This window comes from Lineus longissimus, chromosome 9, assembly GCF_910592395.1.
Source record: "Lineus longissimus chromosome 9, tnLinLong1.2, whole genome shotgun sequence".
NCBI classification, from domain to species: Eukaryota; Metazoa; Nemertea; class Pilidiophora; order Heteronemertea; family Lineidae; genus Lineus; species Lineus longissimus.
This window is the reverse complement of record NC_088316.1, coordinates 9,185,090-9,205,044: the sequence shown is the minus strand read 5'-3', so window position 1 is coordinate 9,205,044 and position 19,955 is coordinate 9,185,090. Positions and strand designations below refer to the sequence as shown.

The window sequence follows — 19,955 nt, the reverse complement described above, 5'->3', positions numbered from 1 at the left end:
TCTTCACTAGTTCTTTAACAGTTTTTACAGCGCGTTCAACTTCTGCATTCCCTTGCGGGTAAAGCGGGGAACTTGTAACATGTTGAAATGTGTACACATCGGCAAAGTCTGCGAAGTCCTGCGCTGAATACTGAGGGCCATTGTCAGAACGTACCCGTTCTGGCACACCATGTCTAGCAAAGATCGATTTAAGATGATTGATAGTAGCCCCCGACGAGAGCTCGGTCAGCTTAGCAATTTCGATATAGCGAGAAAAATAGTCCACCACTACTAGATAATGGCGCTTTTTAAACTCGAACAAGTCAGTGCCAACAACCTGCCATGGTCTCTTAGGGAATTCGGTGGTAATATTTGGTTCATGCCTAACTACCCGCTCTCGAGCACAAATGTTACAGTTCTGGACTAGTGACTCTATTTGTGAACTGAGTCCTGGCCACCAAATTGATTCTTGGGCTCGCCTTCTGCACTTAGTGATACCTTGGTGGCCCTCATGGATTTTGTCCAACAGTTCTAAGCGCATACATGTAGGAATGACTATTCTGGTTCCCTTCATCAATAGTCCATCCATAACAGTCAGTTCACCGGCAACCTGGTAATATGGCAGTATTGCCCCTTTAACAAATGGTCTGTCCGGCCATCCATCTTGACAATACTTGACAACCTGACGGCAAACTTCGTCTTCTTCCTGTTTTTGACGGATTTCCTCGAGCCTTTTCTCCGTCGCAGGTAAGTGTTCAACAACCATGTCAACATACGCTTTTACATCCTGCGCAAATCCTTCCTCGACAGTAGACAATGGCGAAGATATAGGTGCCCTGGACAACGTATCTGCAGTATAAAGTTCTTTCCCCGGAACATGTACGATGTCATATGAGAAACGCATCATACGCAGTTTAAAACGTTGAACTCTCGCAGGCAGTTCATCAACACTCTTCGAACCTAGTAGCGCAACAAGCGGTTTATGGTCCATTTCTAGGGTAAAGCGCTTACCCAGAAGATACACTTGGAATCGGTCGCAGGCCCAGGCTGACGCCAATGCTTCCTTTTCCACCTGCGCATACCTTTTCTCAGTGTCCGATAATGATCGCGACGCATATGCAATAGGCTTCCACATATCGTCCTCCTGCTTCTGTTTTATCACGGCACCTAACCCGAAAGAGGATGAATCCGCAGAAACAACAGTGTCCCGGCTTGGGTCGTACATTCCGAGTACCGTTGTAGAAGACAAACATGCTTTCAAATCCTGGAAAGCATGGTCCTGAGATGACCCCCAACACCATTGATTCTTCTTGCTGAGAAGAGACCTAAGAGGCTCGGTTTTGTCCGCTAAATTAGGAATAAACTTTCCCAACTGATTTACCATGCCAAGGAAACGCCTAATGTCTGACACATTTTGCGGTTTTGCCATTTTCTGGATAGCGTTTATCTTGTCACTATCTGGAAATATTCCCTCGGCTGGGATCAAGTACCCAAGATACTTAACCCTGTCAACTGAAAACTCACACTTGGCCTCATTAAGTGTGACACCAGCATCTTTAAGTCTCTGAAGAACAGCTTTGAGTCTCTCATCATGTTCTGCCTGATCAGCCCCAAACACTAGAATATCGTCCATGTGGCACACTACCCCTTCCAGACCATCTAACATCTCCTGCATCCTGCGCTGGAAGATTTCAGGAGCTGATGAAATCCCGAAAGGAAGGCGGTTGAAAACAAATCTCCCGAATGGCGTTATGAAACAGCAAAGACGGGACGACTCCTTGCTAAGAGGAATTTGCCAAAAGCCAGAATTTGCATCTAGCTTAGAGAAAACTTTGGCTCCACTGAGCCGCGCTAGTGTAGAGTCAACTGATGGCAGAATGAAATTCTCACGTTTTACACTCTCATTTAACTTGGTTAGGTCCACACAGATCCTAACAGTTCCATTGGATTTTGGAACAACGACTATTCCCGCGCACCAATTGGTAGGCTCAGTTATTCTTGAGATCACCCTAATTTTTCCATACGTAACAGTTCGGCTTTCACTTTATTATAGAGCGGTATGGGAACTCTACGTGGTGATGAAATTGCGTACGGATTCGCACTGTCTTCCAACTTGATCTCGTACTCACCAGTCATTTTCCCAAGATTTGCGAAAAGTTCTGGGAACTGTTTTTTCCATTTGGTGAGTTGACTTTTACAAACGGCGCGGACTACTGACACAAGATTTAGCTTACGAATCGCTTTATCTCCTAGCAACGGTTTTGCTAGGCCGCGCACAACATACACCTCTGCCAATGTGGCGTGCTGCCCTTTAGCAAGCTTAGCATGAAACATTCCAAGAACATCAAGCTTGTTACTGCCAGCTCCAACTAAGACTTTATTGGACTTGTGAAGTTTTCCGAAACTCTCACGATAATCGCGTAGTGGCAGGCATGTTACTTCAGCGCCTGTATCGATTTTCAAATCAAGCTCATGACCAGAAATTTTTACACGACTCGACCATAAGTTAAAATCGTCGTCCTCAGATTCCACGTTTACCGATCCTAGAAATGCGGTTTGCTGATCTTCCGAAATCTGGATTTCGTTGACCCGTTTGCGCGTTCTACAACACTTCTTGTAGTGACCTACTTTCGCACAAAAATGACATTCCGCGTCCTTAGCTGGGCACGGCCTGTTATCATGGTTGAGACCGCAGTTCTGACACGATTTACCCTTTCCTTTAGGCTTGGCCTGAGGTTTACCTTCAGCTGGCCTGCTTGGTTTGTCTTGCTGTTTTGCTTTATGACTGCCTGACTTTTTTCCTTTTTGGAACCCAACTTTTGCCACAACAGCCGGAGAAGTTGCTGCACGAAGAACACCTTGTTGCTTCTTGATTGATTCACTCTGGCGAGTTTTATCCATGGCCGTCTTTAACGAGAGGTCAGCGTCAAGTTGCAACCGTTCTGAAAGTTTACTGTCCCGTAACCCAACGACAATTCGATCGCGAATTAATTCATCGTGCAAAGTTCCAAAGTCACATTTCTCCGCGAGTGTATGCAAGTCAGTTATGAAAGTATCGACACTTTCACCTTCTCGCTGGAAACGTTGGTTAAATTTCGCCCGTTCAAAGATCACATTTCTCTTAGGTTCAAAATAACCTTGTAATTTGGTTTTGATTACTTTGTAATCTTTCTTCTCGTCATTAGTGAGTCTCAACGAGGTCAGAATGTCCTCTGCCTCATCTCCCATGGAGTACACCAGCGTGTTGACCTGCTCCTCTCCCGACTTGGCAGCTAGGCCAGACACCTTGTTGGTGCCATAACGGGGTTTACAGTATATTGATGTTTCGGATGGTGAAATTTGTTACATCTGCGGCGTAACTTGCTGTCGGATAATTTGCCTTGGAAGCAGCAGCAAGTTACGAGAGCGAAAGAAGCAGGAAATCGGGAATTTTCTACCTGAATTGTATCTCCGTCAACTTGTGTTGTGATTAAATAAGGAAAGGAACATGCGCAGTTCATTTGTGTGTTATTGTCCGATCATTTGGTAACTTGCTGAGTCTTAATTTGGATGGTTTTGACAGTGTCGGAAAAGCCCGCGGAAATGAGTGGCTATTAATACTCGTCCCTAGGATTTATGTGTACAGCAAAGGGTGTCTTGCACGGATTTCTTATAACCTCGTCCCCAGGACGGCAACTGATTTGGGATATTGGTAGCTGATGTAACAAGTTTGGTCCAGTTTTTGATGATACGGATTTTAATTAGGACTGCAGTTTCTTCATTTCCGTTCGTGACATTATAAATAATATGATGAGCATAGCAACATAGGATTTTGCTGCAATGATCAACGTTAATAGGTTTGTGTGAGTTTTAAAGGGACACTGGTGATATTTGACAACTTGGGACTTTGCTTAAGGCATACATAAATTTTGAATATGGCAGATCAGCATGGTATTGGGAACCAGTCTTTGAGGCCTAGGAACAGGAGGCCTAGCTCGTTACTCGATTGGGATGCGATCGCTGCGGAGAAATGTGTGTCCTTTAAAAGATCATTGGGTCAATTATCAGCAATAGTGTTGAGGAAGGTTGGTAAATTGGAGGGAGGGCTCACAGGAATGTCCGTAGAGGAAATTGAGGATGCTGAGGAGGACATCTGTTCATCGTCGGAGAAATACAGGAAACAGCTGGATAATTTTAGTGCTGTGGCGTTACAGCCCGAGGCACGCGTCGCATGGGACAGATATTATGAAATAGGACGCCAGGTAAAGCATATTTTGGAAGTGGCAAGGAATCAAATTAGTTACCTGGCTCAAATGCAGGGCATGGATAGTTCTAACGTCGCTAATGGGATGGCGCCACTGTCGGATGATACTCCTAGCAGTGGAGTTTTGCATAAAGCTCAGAATTGTGAATCTCAGGGGACCACTGCTCAGAAACAGGATAGATGTAATTTAGAAAATGAGATTCACGTTATGGAAGAGGAATGCAAGAAGCTGGGATTACTTTTGGAGTATGAGATGGGAAAACGCCAGGCTGGTATAAAGGGAGCACAGCAGTCTGTTATAACCAAGGAGATTGGTGATAATATACATGTAGCAAACAGCAGAGTACCGGTACGCAAAATTGCACGGCACACAGTGCATAGTCAAAATGAAGTAAGCCCTGGGATGGGGCTCAACCCGGATGCAGTGAGGTTCACACCCATGGGATCAGGAGCTATTGGTAATTCGCCAGGAGTGATTAGATTAAAGCCTGAACCGGGAGTCAGTGGTAGGCCTATAGATAAGGAAAGTGACACTAAAAAATGTTACGACCAGTCAAGGCCAATGATACAGGAGGAAACCTACACAGGATTGTATCAGGATATAAACCATCAGAATTACGAACCCGTTTAGTATTTACTGGACTGCGCGAGCCAAGCACAGTACTCAGGCCGGGTAAATGGTGAAGGCAGATTTCAAAGGGGAAATCAAGTTCACAGTGCAGGTCTTAGCTACACAGATCGAGGTGACTATATGGATCATGGACCTAGGAGCAGTGCCGTACATCAGGACCTATGCTACAGAGATCGGATGGCAAGAGACATTTGTAATACCGGTATTAAGCCAATGTGTGCATACACTAGTTCCATGGCAAACTATCAGCCCCAAGCCGAAATGGAAGTTAGTCAAATCCCTTCAAATGTTGTGCATCATAGCAGTGATGATAGCAGGCAACACTATCATGGCAGGGGGCAAGAGCATTTTCCAGCTGCAGGGACACAAGTTGATTACCATCAAGGAAGAGCAGGGGCGGGTCAAATGCCTCGAAACTCATATCAAGTACAACCAGGTGCAGGGCCAATGGAGCTCAACCCAGCTGGTTATAGTCAAGTCGATCATCAGCTTCCTGATGGGGGGAGGTGCCAGGGCGCATCGAGTGACGCAACATTGGCATTAGTATTGGAGAAATTAGCGCTTCAGACTGAGTTGCCTACTCCTCCACCTATGTCTTTTGATGGTACTCCTTCGGAATACACCAAGTTTCGTAGATCCTTTGATTTGAGAGTTGGGACTAAGCCTTTTACAGATAGCTTCAAACTGTCACAGTTGCTGATGCTCACAACGGGAGATGCACATAAGGCAATTCTGCATTTCGACGGGACCAAGGATGGTTATACTCAAGCGTTAAACGTATTGAAAGACAGATTTGGTTGACCATATCAGATTGTGAAATCTTGCATCGAGAGAATCACTAGTGGCAAGAGGATTACCCAACAGGATAGCAAAGGATTGCTTGAATTCTCTGACCAGTTGAATGCTGCGTATAAGACTCTGTCGGATCTTGATCTGCTGAGGGAAGCCGACACTCAGGCGACGCTAAGGGCTGTGTTCGATCGTTTGCCAGCAGGAGTACAAGCCAGATGGGTGAAAGAGGTGTCGAGGTTAGAAGATCAGGATAGATTTCCACACTTGTTTGATATGGTCGACTTCGTAAAGCGCCAGGCCAAGGTTGTGAACCATGTAGTGTTTGAGGTGAAATCAGCATCGTATTCTACCAGTAGTTCATTTGCCACGAAGAAAGATAAGTCTAAGCAGACAGCCTTAGCACCCAATCCGCAGTTCAAGGTTACGACTCTGTCTACACAAGCTGCTAGCGAGGACAACCAGCAGAAGCAGGATAGCACTAAGCCACAGTGCCGATTTTGCAAAAGGGGTCATTTCATCGGGGACTGCTTCAAGTTCAAGAAAGAGGATCCTCAGGCTAGGAGAAAATTTGCACGGGCAAATCTTTTGTGCTATGGATGTCTTGGAAAGCACAGGATCAAAGACTGTAGGAGGAAGAAGCCATGTGAGACCTGTGGTGGTGACCACCACTCACTGTTACACAATGACAAACGCAAGGAGGGATTGCCTGGAGGGTCTTGGTCAACACCTGCTGTGGATAAGGACAGAGAAAGGAGTCAGACAGGTTCCACTTCCCAGACGGTTGGGGCCATGTCAACATCTAGGCCAGGTCATGGGGGTGTTTTGCTGAAGGTTGTGCCAGTGCGGGTGCTAGCAGAAAATGGAAGGTCAGCCACAATATTAGGACTGCTAGACACGGGTTCGAGCACTACACTGATAACAAAAAAATTGGCAAAGATATTGGAGTTGAAGGGGAAACAGGAATCAATTCTGGTGAATACAGTTCTTGTCCAAGGACAACCCAAAGATGTCACAGTGTGTACATGTAGTTTACAGCCTATTGATAGAGACCAGCCTGTCATCCCAGTAGCAAAGGCATATGTTGTTGGTGAACTGTACATTGACAGTCGGCATCATCGAGAAGCCATGGACTTGGCTGCATATGATCATCTCAAGGGGATTCAACCTTCTGCGAAGGTCGACATTGATGCAGTATTGGTGCTCATCGGTGAGAGTGTGCCTATAGCACATGCGGTATTGGAAAGCTGCTATGGTAAAGACCCTAACAATCAGCCATATGCTGTTAGGATGGTGGTGTGGCTGGCCCAATACAAGATGGTGCAACCTCAGAAGTGGATGTCAACCACATCGTTACACACCAAGGTGCAACTTCAGAAACCCGGAGTACAGGCGAAGATGCCAACCTAAGAAAAGCGGTTGAGAAGTTGTGGGAAGTGGAGAAGCATGGATTTGAGGATAGCAATGTAAAGATGATGTCAGTTGGTGATCGCCGTTGTTTGGCTTTGTTGGAGAATACAACCCATCAAACAGAAGCAGGCTACTATGAGAATGGACTACTCTGGAAGAGTAGCAACCCAGAGCTTCCAGATAACAAGCTAATGGCAGAGAAACGATTGGCCAGCCTGAAAAGACGCTTTGACAAGGATCCAGAGTATGCTGTGATGTACCAACAAGCGATGGATGCGAATTTTCAAGAGGGGTATGCAAGGGTTCTTACACCGGAGGAGGCAGATTCTTCAAATGGCAAAGTATGGTATTTGCCACACCACGGGGTGAAGAATGTGAACAAACCCGGACGTGTAAGAGTAGTATTTGATGCTGCAGCTGAGTTCAAGAACATCTCACTTAACAAGGAATTGGGGCAGGGACCCGACCTCAACAGTAATCTTTTGGGCGTGCTCATGAGGTTCAGGGAGCACAAGGTGGCTGTTACAGCAGACATCAAAGCCATGTTTTCCCAGTTTAAGGTATCGAGAGCAGACTGTGAGGCGTTGCGGTTTCTGTGGTGGCGAGATGGACTTGAAAGGGACCCAGCTGTTTGTCAATTTAAGAGGCGCATCTTTGGTGCTACAGATAGTCCCTGTGCATGCACGTTTGGACTGAGAAAATGTGCTGAGGATCATGGCAGGAAGTACGATCCAGGTGTAGCAGCAGCAGTACGTCGAAGTTTCTATGTTGATGATTTCCTGAAGAGTGTCGCCAAGGTCGGAGTTGCAATCTTGCTATCGCTAGGCCTGATTGCACTGTTAGCTGAATGAAGGATGCAGTTGACAAAGTTTGTGTCAAATTCCACTGAGGTCCTAAAAGCCTTGCCTGGAGAAGTACGTGCTACCGGATCTGTAGACCTCGACCTGGATACACCAACAGTAGAAAGACCACTTGGAGTCAAATGGAACTTCCGGAAAATCTGTTGGCAGCATGGGAGACTTGGAAGAAGGATTTGCCTGGTTTACGGAGCGTCGCTATACCACGTTGGTATTTCACAGCTGAGACAAAGGGCAGGATACAGTTACATCATTTTTGCGATGCAAGTGAGACCGGTTATGGAAGTGTGGCATACCTGAGAAAAATATATGATGACGGGAGAATAGAGTGTGCCTTCCTGATTGCGAAGTCGAGAACAGCTCCTGCTAAGTTTGTATCAGTACCACGCCTTGAGCTACAGGCCGCTGTCATTGCTGTCAGAGTGGATGGACTGGTACGCCGTGAGTTGGATCTATTGGTGGAGGACACATATTTTTGGACGGACTCCAAAATCACGTTGCAGTATATCAGGAGTGAAGATCGCCGGTTCAAGACTTACGTTGCCAACAGGGTTGGTGAAATTCGTGATGGGTCAAAAATAGATCAGTGGCAGCACATTCCTGGATGCATGAATCCAGCAGACTTAGCATCGAGAGGACAGTCAGTCAAGAGCTTTCTCAAAGCAAGCCATTGGTTTAGAGGACCAGAATTTCTCTGGGGATCAGAGGAGAACTGGCCAAATGTAGAAGTTCCGCCACTGCCCAATGAAGACCCTGAGATCAAGGAAGAAAGAATAATTGGAGCTATTGGTGTAGAGGAGAAGCCAGTTGTATCAAAGCTACTGGAAAGGTATTCGAACTGGACTCGATTGGTGAGAGCTGTTGTCATTTTGAGGAAGTTCTGCAGCTATCTACGGGACAAGTCATCAGTTGAACGGAAGATTATAGCAGATGACATGAAGGAAGCTACATTAGTCATTGTCAAGTCAGTTCAGAAAGCTGAGTTTCAGGAAGACATAGAGAGTCTCGAGAATATTGGCCGTGTCAAGACCAAGAGCAAGCTGAAATGTTTGAGCCCTGTACTGATTGATGGCCTGTTACGAGTGGGAGGACGGATCGCCGGAGCCCCAGTGTCGTTCGATTGTGCTTATCCTATGATTTTGTCTAAGCACCATCACGTCTCAAATTTGCTGATTGAGCATTTCCACTTGGCAACCAAACATGCTGGTCAAGAACATGTGTTGGCAAAAATGCGAGAGAGTTTTTGGATTCCGCAGGCCAGGTTTGCAGTACGAAGGATACTAAAAAAATGCATCGGATGCAGGAAGAGATTGGCTCAGAGGATGACCCAGAGGATGGCAAACTTGCCAGATATGCGATTGATTGCGTATGATCCACCCTTTACGAGGACAGGAGTTGATTATTATGGGCCAATGTTAGTTAAGCGTGGAAGATCGACGGTCAAGAGATGGGGAGTACTGTTCGAGTGCATGAACGTGAGGGCAGTACATCTCGAAATAGCAGAGTCAATGGACACCAGTTCATTTGTGAATGCCCTGCGGCGATTCATTGGACGCAGAGGATGCCCCTCAGACATGTGGTCTGACAATGGAACCAATTTTGTCGGTGGACAGAGAGAATTGCGAGAGGCAATGGAACAGTGGAATCAAGGGCAGATTGAAGCTGAGCTGAGTCAGAAAGGGATTAGATGGCATTTCCAGCCACCTGGTGCACCACACATGTCTGGAGTGTGGGAGAGACTGGTACGGTCAACAAAGCGGACTTTGAAGGCTATCCTGGGAGAAGGCCTAGTATCAGACGAAACTCTTCACACCGCTCATGTTGAGGCTGAAGCCATACTTAATAGTAGGCCTCTCTGTAAGGCGAGCGAAGACCCTAAGGATGAAGAAGCACTCACTCCTGGTCATTCTATTGCAGAGGAGGGCCATTCGGCTACCGCCAGGGAAATTTGTTGAGAACGATCAGTATCACAGGAGCAAATGGAGACATGCTCAGGTGCTCGCTGATCATTTCTGGAAGAGATTCCTCAAGGAGTATTTGACACTCTTGCATGAAAGAACAAAGTGGCAGTTGGAGCAACGGAATGTCAGGGTTGGAGATTTGGTCCTCATTTCGGATGACGACAGGCCAAGAGGACAATGGCCAATGGCAATCGTCACTCAGACATTTCCGGGAGCTGATGGCTGCGTGAGAGTGGTAGAAGTAAGAAAGGGAGGAGGAGCATTGTACAAGCGCCCAGTTCACAGATTATGTTTCCTTGAAGAAAGCAGTTAAGTGGAATCTTGGGATTGTTGCTCAAGTTCCACCTTATATATTTAACATTTGGAATCTTTGGATTGTTTTGCCAGAGTTCCAGTTTCACGTAGATGCACTAAGTATGCTGATAATGAGACATTCCGATTATTATGATTATGAGACATTTAGAAATCTTCGCGTCGTTCCATAGAGGATGGTTGATTGGGACTTATGCGTGATTGTGTTCGTTGATTTGGACAATAATCAGTGGTTATTAGTACGATATAGTGGATTTAGTAATTCGTGTTGTATTTGCGATGTGTTTAAAAAAAAAAGAAGGTGAATCATAATGATTTTGGACTTTCCGTGTCATTGTGAATGTGGACACTTTGAGCGGCCGCGGTAATTTCGATGATTTTCTTTAGCATAGATCATAAGGCTAAATGCACAAGGTTTTGTGCTACATGTGTGTGCGTGCGATATTCTTAAGTAATCTTAGTATAAGATAGGACACTTGGAATCGTGTGGACTGAATTCTTTGGACTGTTCTGTGGGTTATGGCACGTGTTTGTTTGGATGGTTCCTCGTTTTCTTCGACTCGCCATCGGGGGGAGTATGTTGGTGCCATAACGGGGTTTACAGTATGTTGATGTTTCGGATGGTGAAATTTGTTACATCTGCGGCGTAACTTGCTGTCGGATAATTTGCCTTGGAAGCAGCAGCAAGTTACGAGAGCGAAAGAAGCAGGAAATCGGGAATTTTCTACCTGAATTGTATCTCCGTCACTTGTGTTGTGATTAAATAAGGAAAGGAACATGCGCAGTTCATTTGTGTGTTATTGTCCGATCACACCTGTCGAAATCTGTCAAATCGCCGGATTCACTTATTCCACCCTTCAGGTTTACCAAAGTCAAAAGACTCAGGTGGCTGCACTTGGAATTGTGCCATTGTTGTAATAACAGTAACAGGGAAGGGCAAAATGTCACGAAAGTTCCTTAGATTATCTTCAGATTCATCATTCATGGGCGCAACTCACTGTTCAGCACATGAAAAGTCACTGCACAGCACCTTTATACACATGATGCACACGAGATGTACATGCAGTCATCAGAAATATTTCCTCTGACTGGGGAAAGATTCACGAATCTTGGCTCAAAGCTCATCAACATCGACATCTCTCAACAAAATAACAGTCTCTCCCAGTTCATGAGAGTCTTCTTTAACTTCTGACACCATGTTCAGTTGCCGATGGGCGTTCCGAAAGAAGATAACGACGGATTTAAACTCTGAACACTTGAAGTATATTTCTAGAACATGACAGCCATTTTGAACAGTACCCTAATCTATCACGAGGTGGCAGCACCTCAAACTCTATGACCCATTTATTCAGATTACACTACACACTCAACACTGATATCATCACACTCCTCCCCCCTTTGAATAAGTTTAACTCCCTGTTGAATCGAAATACACATTCTCCTTCCTCTCTAACCTAACATTTGCTTTCAAATTTTTCAATTCAAGTATCCAAGAAATATGAATAAATGAATTCATTGAGGGTACAGTTCCATGTAAATACTTTGTATCAAGCATTCATTTCTGCATCTAGTTCATTTACATACTGAACTTCCAGCGTTGTCGTCGTCGTCGTTGTCTGTATCATGTTTTAAAAACAGTGGCACGTATCTTAACCGCTAGAGCTACGAACTTGAAACTTTGTACTCAGGACCCCTCAGGTCAGGTGATTTCTGACAATGAATTTCGGTCCGATCGGATTCTTGACTTGTCCACCAGGGAGCCAGAAGTGGAAACCTAAAAATGTGATATCTCTCTTATGGCCAGAGCCCTCTATTTAAACCTGTGTACATTACGTGTACATTGTTGTGCATAAGTTTTGGTAAAAAAAGTACACCTTGGACCAATCAATCTGCTCAAAATTTTATATGTGTCAAGAAGAACCCTTTGCCAATAGCATTATAAAGTTTAAAAACATTCCAATACCGATTGCTTGGGAAAAAAAGATTTCCGTACACCATATCCATCAAAACGTCACTGGCGCATTGATATGGCCCTGCCAAAATACAAGTTCTAAACTGACCAGTGAGACCACATTTTCTTAAATATATTATCAAAAAGCATATTTCTGTGATAGCCTGGCTCTGTAGATTAAGAATCAACCACAGATTGAGAAGTAACTCCACTTTGGTCCATCCCAGCCATGTATTTACCACAACTTGGCATTTTGCACACTTCCGGTCGTGGATGAATACGTGTCTCTGCCCTTATGAGTGACTCGTTTTCGATAAGACTTTTATGGTCGACCTACTTTTCAAGTTCACCGAGGTCAAATGGTGTAAATTGATCGTTTGAATGTAACTATGGGGCGTTTCTTAACCTCTCAAGCTATGAACTTGAAATTTGGTACACATAACTCCCTACGTCATGAAACCTCGGACACCGAATTTTGATCCGATCTTATTCTCGACTGGCCACCAGAGGCCAAAACTAAAAAAAGTAAAAAAGTGCAATATCTCGCTTATAAGTGACTTGTTTTCGATGATATTTTTATGGTAGGTACTCCAAGCAACGATACATCACGTGTCATACCGACTTTGGTTTGACCTACATACTATACTTGTAGAATGTTTCTTAACCAGGATGAATTCCTAACCACCAAATTTATTTGTGCTGAGCACAATGACCCCGGGCGGTTTCATTTTTATCTTCTGTGGACACTGCGAAAGTTTAAACGTAAAGAATATATTGTGGTTTTTGGATGAGACACAAAAACGCTACACTTGCCGAGATATCAGAGCGCTAATCCAGAAGTATTAAGGTAGCAGGAAGGGTTGGGCGTTTGTGGTTTCTGAGTCTGAGGGGGTTGGTGTCTGTTGACTGTGCTTTAAGAGAGACTAGGCATGGCGCCAGTCTCTCTTAAAGCACAGTCAACAGGCATTTGGTCTCAGTATTTGGGTTTTGATTGCCATGACTGTACCCCTGTAAAAGTCAGAGGAGGAGAAGTTTGGAATGATGAAAGCATTGAAGAAGAAGAAATGTTATTATTGAGGAAAGCAAAATTTATTATGAGACTAGAAGGCAGTGTCCTGACTTGATTATTTTGAAAATGGCGGTCTGAACACATTAAAAGGTGGAACATGGCATTTTATCGACTTTGAAGTGTTCCGCAGTTAAAGGGAGACTATAGGCAGCAGCTAGGTAGGCAAGATAAAGTCATACAAATTTGCCAATAGGGGTCAGTCATATCTCTAGGCATGGCGCCAGTCTCTCTTAAAGCACAGTCAAGAGGCATTTGGTCTTAGTATTTGGGAAGTACAGAATCAAGGCAGCTCAGAGAGCAATGATTGAACGATGCTGTGGACAAGTCCAAGGATACTGCATCAGTCACGACCAACTTCTCATCAGAAAGCGTCACCACCAGCATATTCAATGTTCAGTTCCAACCTGTACCAGTCCAATGCACGCCTGTCATGGTCAGCAGTGGTCAGCTTAGCGCGATATGGAACATTCTTCCGAAACTCAAGCGAGGGAAGTCTGCTCATTAGCCTATCTCGCGCACTGCTCCTTCTTGTCAAACATCGTAGTGAAATCGTGGTACAGTGGGGCGTCCTCGAGGATTGCAGCTGGTCGGACAGACGTGAGGTGGAATGTGGGCGGCTGCACTTCTTCGTTGATGTGCGATGGCAGATAGCACAGTTGTTGCGTTGCATGACAGCTGAAAGTGAATGTGATATCATAGAACTGAGGCGTTTGCAATGAGACTATAGGTGAAGTAGAAGCAAGGAGTGAAATGGGCCATCTTCCAGTGACTAATATACAGAGTAAGGGCACTGGGTGTTGTTAGATTCAGCATTGAATGTATTCCTCATACAAGCGTGAATAGTGTGGACATACAGTGAGAGGTGAGAGACCCCTTTTGACTACTTCTTGTAACTTTATCTTGGATATTATATTAGTATTGAACTTCTAGCCATGGAATATGAAGAAATTGAAGTTGTAGGCATGGAATATGAAAAATTATTCAACGGTGAAAGACATTATTCCATGAGGCTTTGCCGTGATCGCAAAGGACGCGACGCGATTGGTTCACATGCTAATGAGGTATGAATGATAATGATAATTACCTCTATAATGCTACTTGGATAGCGACTGTGTCGTTGATTGCAACAGTGGTCTATGTCAATGTGTGCCTGTAATGTCAATGAAGAATGATGAGGTGATGACGATAGTGCAATTATTAAATATTGGCAAGAGATCATACTACAACATAGGTCTTGTTTTTGACAGATGACTGTGCGACATTCCCATTGGGTCTTGTTAGAGTCAGCGCTGCATGTATTCCTTGTACAAGCTTGAATAGTTGTGACGGACTTTGAGGGGTGAGAGACCCCTATCGGCTACTTCGGCTAACTTTATCTTGCCTACCTAGCTGCTAGCAATAGTGCCCCTTTATCAAGACTGAAACCCACTGTGCGGGGCTAAGAAATTACCTTTATAATCCTAGTTGGATAACCACTGTGTAGATGATTTGAAGAGTGCTCTGTGGATGTGTGCCTGTAATGTCAATGAAAGTATGATGAGGTGATGACGATAGTGGAATGACGAAATATTGGAAAGAGATCTATTCCTAGAAGAACATATGTCCTGTTTTGACTAGGTGGCGCATTTTAGAATCAGCAGTGAGCACTGTGTGTAACATGGTGGAGGCAGCGGAGATAATAACTGTGTCGAAAGTATTGTTATAGGGCCTTCCCTAGGCCCATGGGGTTAAATTTACAATCCACGATTGAAAAGACGTAGTTTGATCGCATTCAACTATAAATCCATTGAACAGTTGTGTTCCTTTAGTCAACCGATGACCTTTTGTTGGGCCATGATCGGGGATTGTAAACTGTAAATGTATTATGGACTGGGAGACGGGGGAAACACAAGTGAAATAGACCAAAACAAGTGATTTTGGGGCTTTGGTTTAGACGCATGCCCCACATGCGCCATGCGGGATTATACGGTTCATGTGAACTTGTTGACAACAACATGATCTGGTGCTGTTACATGGTCATGGTACATGGTAGGCCTAATCATCATGGCTATATGTTTCAGGAAAAGCTCGGAGTAAAATGAACTGCCGATGAATAATGATGTTGTTCATGTTTACCATGTTTACTAGTACATAGCCATAGGGTATGCACTGGCCAGTGCAATTTCTGCACGTCGTCATGGTCATGTACGTGATACCGTAACCTTGCATATTTTGTTTTTTGAATGCGCATGCTTTTTGGGCAAAATCACTTGTACCAACACTAATGAATAATGTCTTCTTATCCCTATGACTCCATACACAGTGAGGGCATTGTCCCATTCCCATCAAATGGTAACTTATTGTACCGTATTAGGGTGGAAGTTGGGGAGCAGATACCTACCGTTGCACGCCTGTCATAATCAGTAGTGATGACCTTAGCGCGATATGGAACATTCTTCAGAAACTCAAGCGAGGGAAGTCTGCTCATTAGCATATCTCGCGCACTGCTCCTTCTTGTCAAACATCGTAGTGAAATCGTAATGGAAAACGTCTGGCTTTGCGCCAGACGTTGAGACTAATAAGTGAAGAACTAATAGGTAAAGAACTTCCACTTGCGCGAGACTGCTCTGATAAAATTATCATTGCAGAGACTACGGTGACGTACACATATATTTTTTACAATCAAAAATGCCCTCAAAAGACGACATGGAATGATTATTTTATTGATATTTCCTACTATATACCTTCCAATTATCACTTTATACAAATAGATCGGCGTTAGGTCGCATGCTTTTCTTTCCTGGTGACACTATAAAGCAAAATAGTTGCAACCCCGTAAATGCGCTATAAGTCCAATAATAAGTGACGGTGACCCGTTATAAATGTTTCGCCAGCTTCGCTTTTTTGCCGCTACGCGGCGCGTTGGGCCCTTGCGTCGAGCAAAAGCGATGGTCAGTGACCTCACGCTAACTTGTTACCATTGTGTGTACATCGATGACTTTTATGAGTAATAGCTGATCAACTTCAGATTGAAATAGATTGCATACAAATGCATGATGTACTTTTCGTCAGGGTATTAGACGCGCGGTGTCTGTAAAGTTTAGCAATGTGAATACATTGAGGGTCAATATGGTTCATTTAGCACTCTTAAACAGTTCGGGAGTCCTCATGATGAATGTGTATTCAACACAATTGCTCTATTCCTTCAGAAAGTTCTCTGGAAGTCTCTTAATTATCGTAACAAATCATTGAATAGTTTAAATTATTATGCAAAAATAATTGAATAGTTTAACTTTTATCCTATGTCTCTGCGTCTGAGCTCTACATAATTGGCCTCGATATGCCGCGAATGTCATTGATCAAGGAGGACTGGACAACGTTAGTGCCGTGTGCAAACGATTTTCAAGGTCATTTACGTCAAAGTGGCGCGAAATGACAAAAATTTAGAAAAACTTCCTTCAAAAAAATATATAAAATTTAGTAAATTATCGATATCATAGGTTTTATATGTATATGATTTTGAAGAAGCCAGAATAATTTTTTTGAACAAAAGTTGGCGCTGTGTGTTTTTCCGGGGAAAATCATACTGCTTTCGAGGCTGATTTTCTTATTATTGGTTGGATCACTATCAAAAGAAATTGCAGAATTTGATTTTCCATTAAATTGTACCTAAAAAATGTTGAAAGTGACCCATAGTGATCCAGTTATCATGGGTCAATTTGTTTTTTGAATGAAGCACGTGAATTACGGAGTTTTCGTTAGAGGCGTTTAATTGCACCGATTCGATTACTTAATTTCGCTACGATTCTTGATCTTGACGCAAGGGCCCAACGCGCCGCGTAGCGGCAAAAAAGCGAAGCTGGCGAAACATTTATAACGGGTCACCGTCACTTATTATTGGACTTATAGCGCATTTACGGGGTTGCAACTATTTTGCTTTATAGTGTCACTAGGAAAGAAAAGCATGCGACCTAACGCCGATCTATTTGTATAAAGTGATAATTGGAAGGTATATAGTAGGAAATATCAATAAAATAATCATTCCATGTCGTCTTTTGAGGGCATTTTTGATTGTAAAAAATATATGTGTACGTCACCGTAGTCTCGGCAATGATAATTTTATCAGAGCAGTCTCGCGCAAGTAGAAGTTCTTTACCTATTAGTTCTTCACTTATTAGTCTCAACGTCTGGCGCAAAGCCAGACGTTTTCCATTACGATTTCACTACGATGTTTGACAAGAAGGAGCAGTGCGCGAGATATGCTAATGAGCAGACTTCCCTTGCTTGAGTTTCTGAAGAATGTTCCATATCGCGCTAAGCTCATCACTACTGATTATGACAGGCGTGCAACGGTAGGTATCTGCTCCCCAACTTCCACCCTAATACGGTACAATAAGTTACCATTTGATGGGAATGGGACAATGCCCTCACTGTGTATGGAGTCATAGGGATAAGAAGACATTATTCATTAGTGTTGGTACAAGTGATTTTGCCCAAAAAGCATGCGCATTCAAAAAACAAAATATGCAAGGTATCACGTACATGACCATGACGACGTGCAGAAAGTGCACTGGCCAGTGCATACCCTATGGCTATGTACTAGTAAACATGGTAAACAAACATGAACAACATCATTATTCATCGGCAGTTCATTTTACTCCGAGCTTTTCCTGAAACATATAGGCATGATGATTAGGCCTACCATGTACCATGTCCATGACCAATAACAGCACCAGATCATATGGATGTCAACAAGTTCACATGAACCGTATAATCCTGCATGGCGCATGGGGCATGCGTCTAAACCAAAGCCCCAAAATCACTTGTTTTGGTCTATTTCAGTTTCACTTGTGTTTCCCCCCCGTCTCCCAGTCCATAATACATTTACAGTTTACAATCCCCGATCATGGCCCAACAAAAGGTCATCGGTTGACTAAAGGAACACAACTGTTCAATGGATTTATAGTTGAATGCGATCAAACTACGTCTTTTCAATCGTGGATTGTAAATTTAACCCCATGGGCCTAGGGAAGGCCATATAACAATACTTTCGAGACAGTTATTATCTCCGCTGCCTCCACCATGTTACACACAGTGCTCACTGCTGATTCTAAAATGCGCCACCTAGTCAAAACAGGACATATGTTCTTCTAGGAATAGATCTCTTTCCAATATTTCGTCATTCCACTATCGTCATGACCTCATCATACTTTCATTGACATTACAGGCACACATCCACAGAGCACTCTTCAAATCATCTACACAGTGGTTATCCAACTAGGATTATAAAGGTAATTTCTTAGCCCCGCACAGTGGGTTTCAGTCTTGATAAAGGGGCACTATTGCTAGCAGCTAGGTAGGCAAGATAAAGTTAGACGAAGTAGCCGATAGGGGTCTCTCACCCCTCAAAGTCCGTCACAACTATTCAAGCTTGTACAAGGAATACATGCAGCGCTGACTCTAACAAGACCCAATGGGAATGTCGCACAGTCATCTGTCAAAAACAAGACCTATGTTGCAGTATGATCTCTTGCCAATATTTAATAATTGCACTATCGTCATCACCTCATCATACTTCATTGACATTACAGGCACACATTGACATTGACCACTGTTCCAGTCAACGACACAGTCGCTGTCCAAGTAGCATTATAGAGGTAATTATCATTATCATACCTCATTAGCATGTGAACCAATCACGTCGCGTCCTTTGCGATCACGGCAAAGCCTCATGGAATAATGTCTTTCACCGTTGAATAACTTTTCATATTCCATGCCTACAACTTCAATTTCTTCATATTCCATGGCTAGAAGTTCAATACTAATATAATATCCAAGATAAAGTTACAAGAAGGGGTCTCTCACCTCTCACTGTATGTCCACACTATTCACGCTTGTACGAGGAATACATTCAATGCTGAATCTAACAACAGCCAGTGCCCTTACTCTGTATATTAGTCACTGGAAGATGGCCCATTTCACTCCTTGCTTCTACTTCACCTATAGTCTCATTGCAAACGCCTCAGTTCTATGATATCACATTCACTTTCAGCTGTCATGCAACGCAACAACTGTGCTATCTGCCATCGCACATCAACGAAGAAGTGCAGCCGCCCACATTCCACCTCACGTCTGTCCGACCAGCTGCAATCCTCGAGGACGCCCCACTGTACCACGATTTCACTACGATGTTTGACAAGAAGGAGCAGTGCGCGAGATAGGCTAATGAGCAGACTTCCCTCGCTTGAGTTTCGGAAGAATGTTCCATATCGCGCTAAGCTGACCACTGCTGACCATGACAGGCGTGCATTGGACTGGTACAGGTTGGAACTAAACATTGAATATGCTGGTGGTGACGCTTTCTGATGAGAAGTTGGTCGTGACTGATGCAGTATCCTTGGACTTGTCCACAGCATCGTTCAATCATTGCTCTCTGAGCTGCCTTGATTCTGTACTTACCCAAATACTAAGACCAAATGCCTGTTGACTGTGCTTTAAGAGAGACTGGCGCCATGCCTAGAGATATGACTGACCCCTATTGGCAAATTTGTATGACTTTATCTTGCCTACCTAGCTGCTGCCTATAGTCTCCCTTTAACTGCGGAACACTTCAAAGTCGATAAAATGCCATGTTCCACCTTTTAATGTGTTCAGACCGCCATTTTCAAAATAATCAAGTCAGGACACTGCCTTCTAGTCTCATAATAAATTTTGCTTTCCTCAATAATAACATTTCTTCTTCTTTAATGCTTTCATCATTCCAAACTTCTCCTC

At 43.9% G+C, this 19,955-nt stretch overlaps 1 protein-coding gene and 1 long non-coding RNA gene across 2 annotated transcripts; both read left to right on the top strand.

The window, feature by feature from the left end:
• Positions 1-8,034: 8,034 nt before the first annotated feature.
• On the top strand, positions 8,035-9,864 carry LOC135493659 (uncharacterized). The gene has a single exon (XM_064781148.1). It carries the CDS (start codon positions 8,035-8,037, stop codon positions 9,862-9,864), a length of 1,830 nt encoding a protein of 609 aa, XP_064637218.1.
• Positions 9,865-17,460: 7,596 nt separating this feature from the next.
• LOC135493096 (uncharacterized) lies at positions 17,461-19,567 on the top strand. The gene is made up of 3 exons (XR_010448183.1): positions 17,461-17,533; positions 18,409-18,472; positions 19,234-19,567. It is a non-coding gene; the product is annotated as an uncharacterized LOC135493096 (long non-coding RNA).
• Positions 19,568-19,955: the final 388 nt, after the last annotated feature.

Excerpts from the sequence above, each read along its gene's own strand:
- LOC135493659 (XM_064781148.1), top strand. The coding sequence starts at position 8,035 with ATGGAACTTCCGGAAAATCTGTTGGCAGCATGGGAGACTTGGAAGAAG.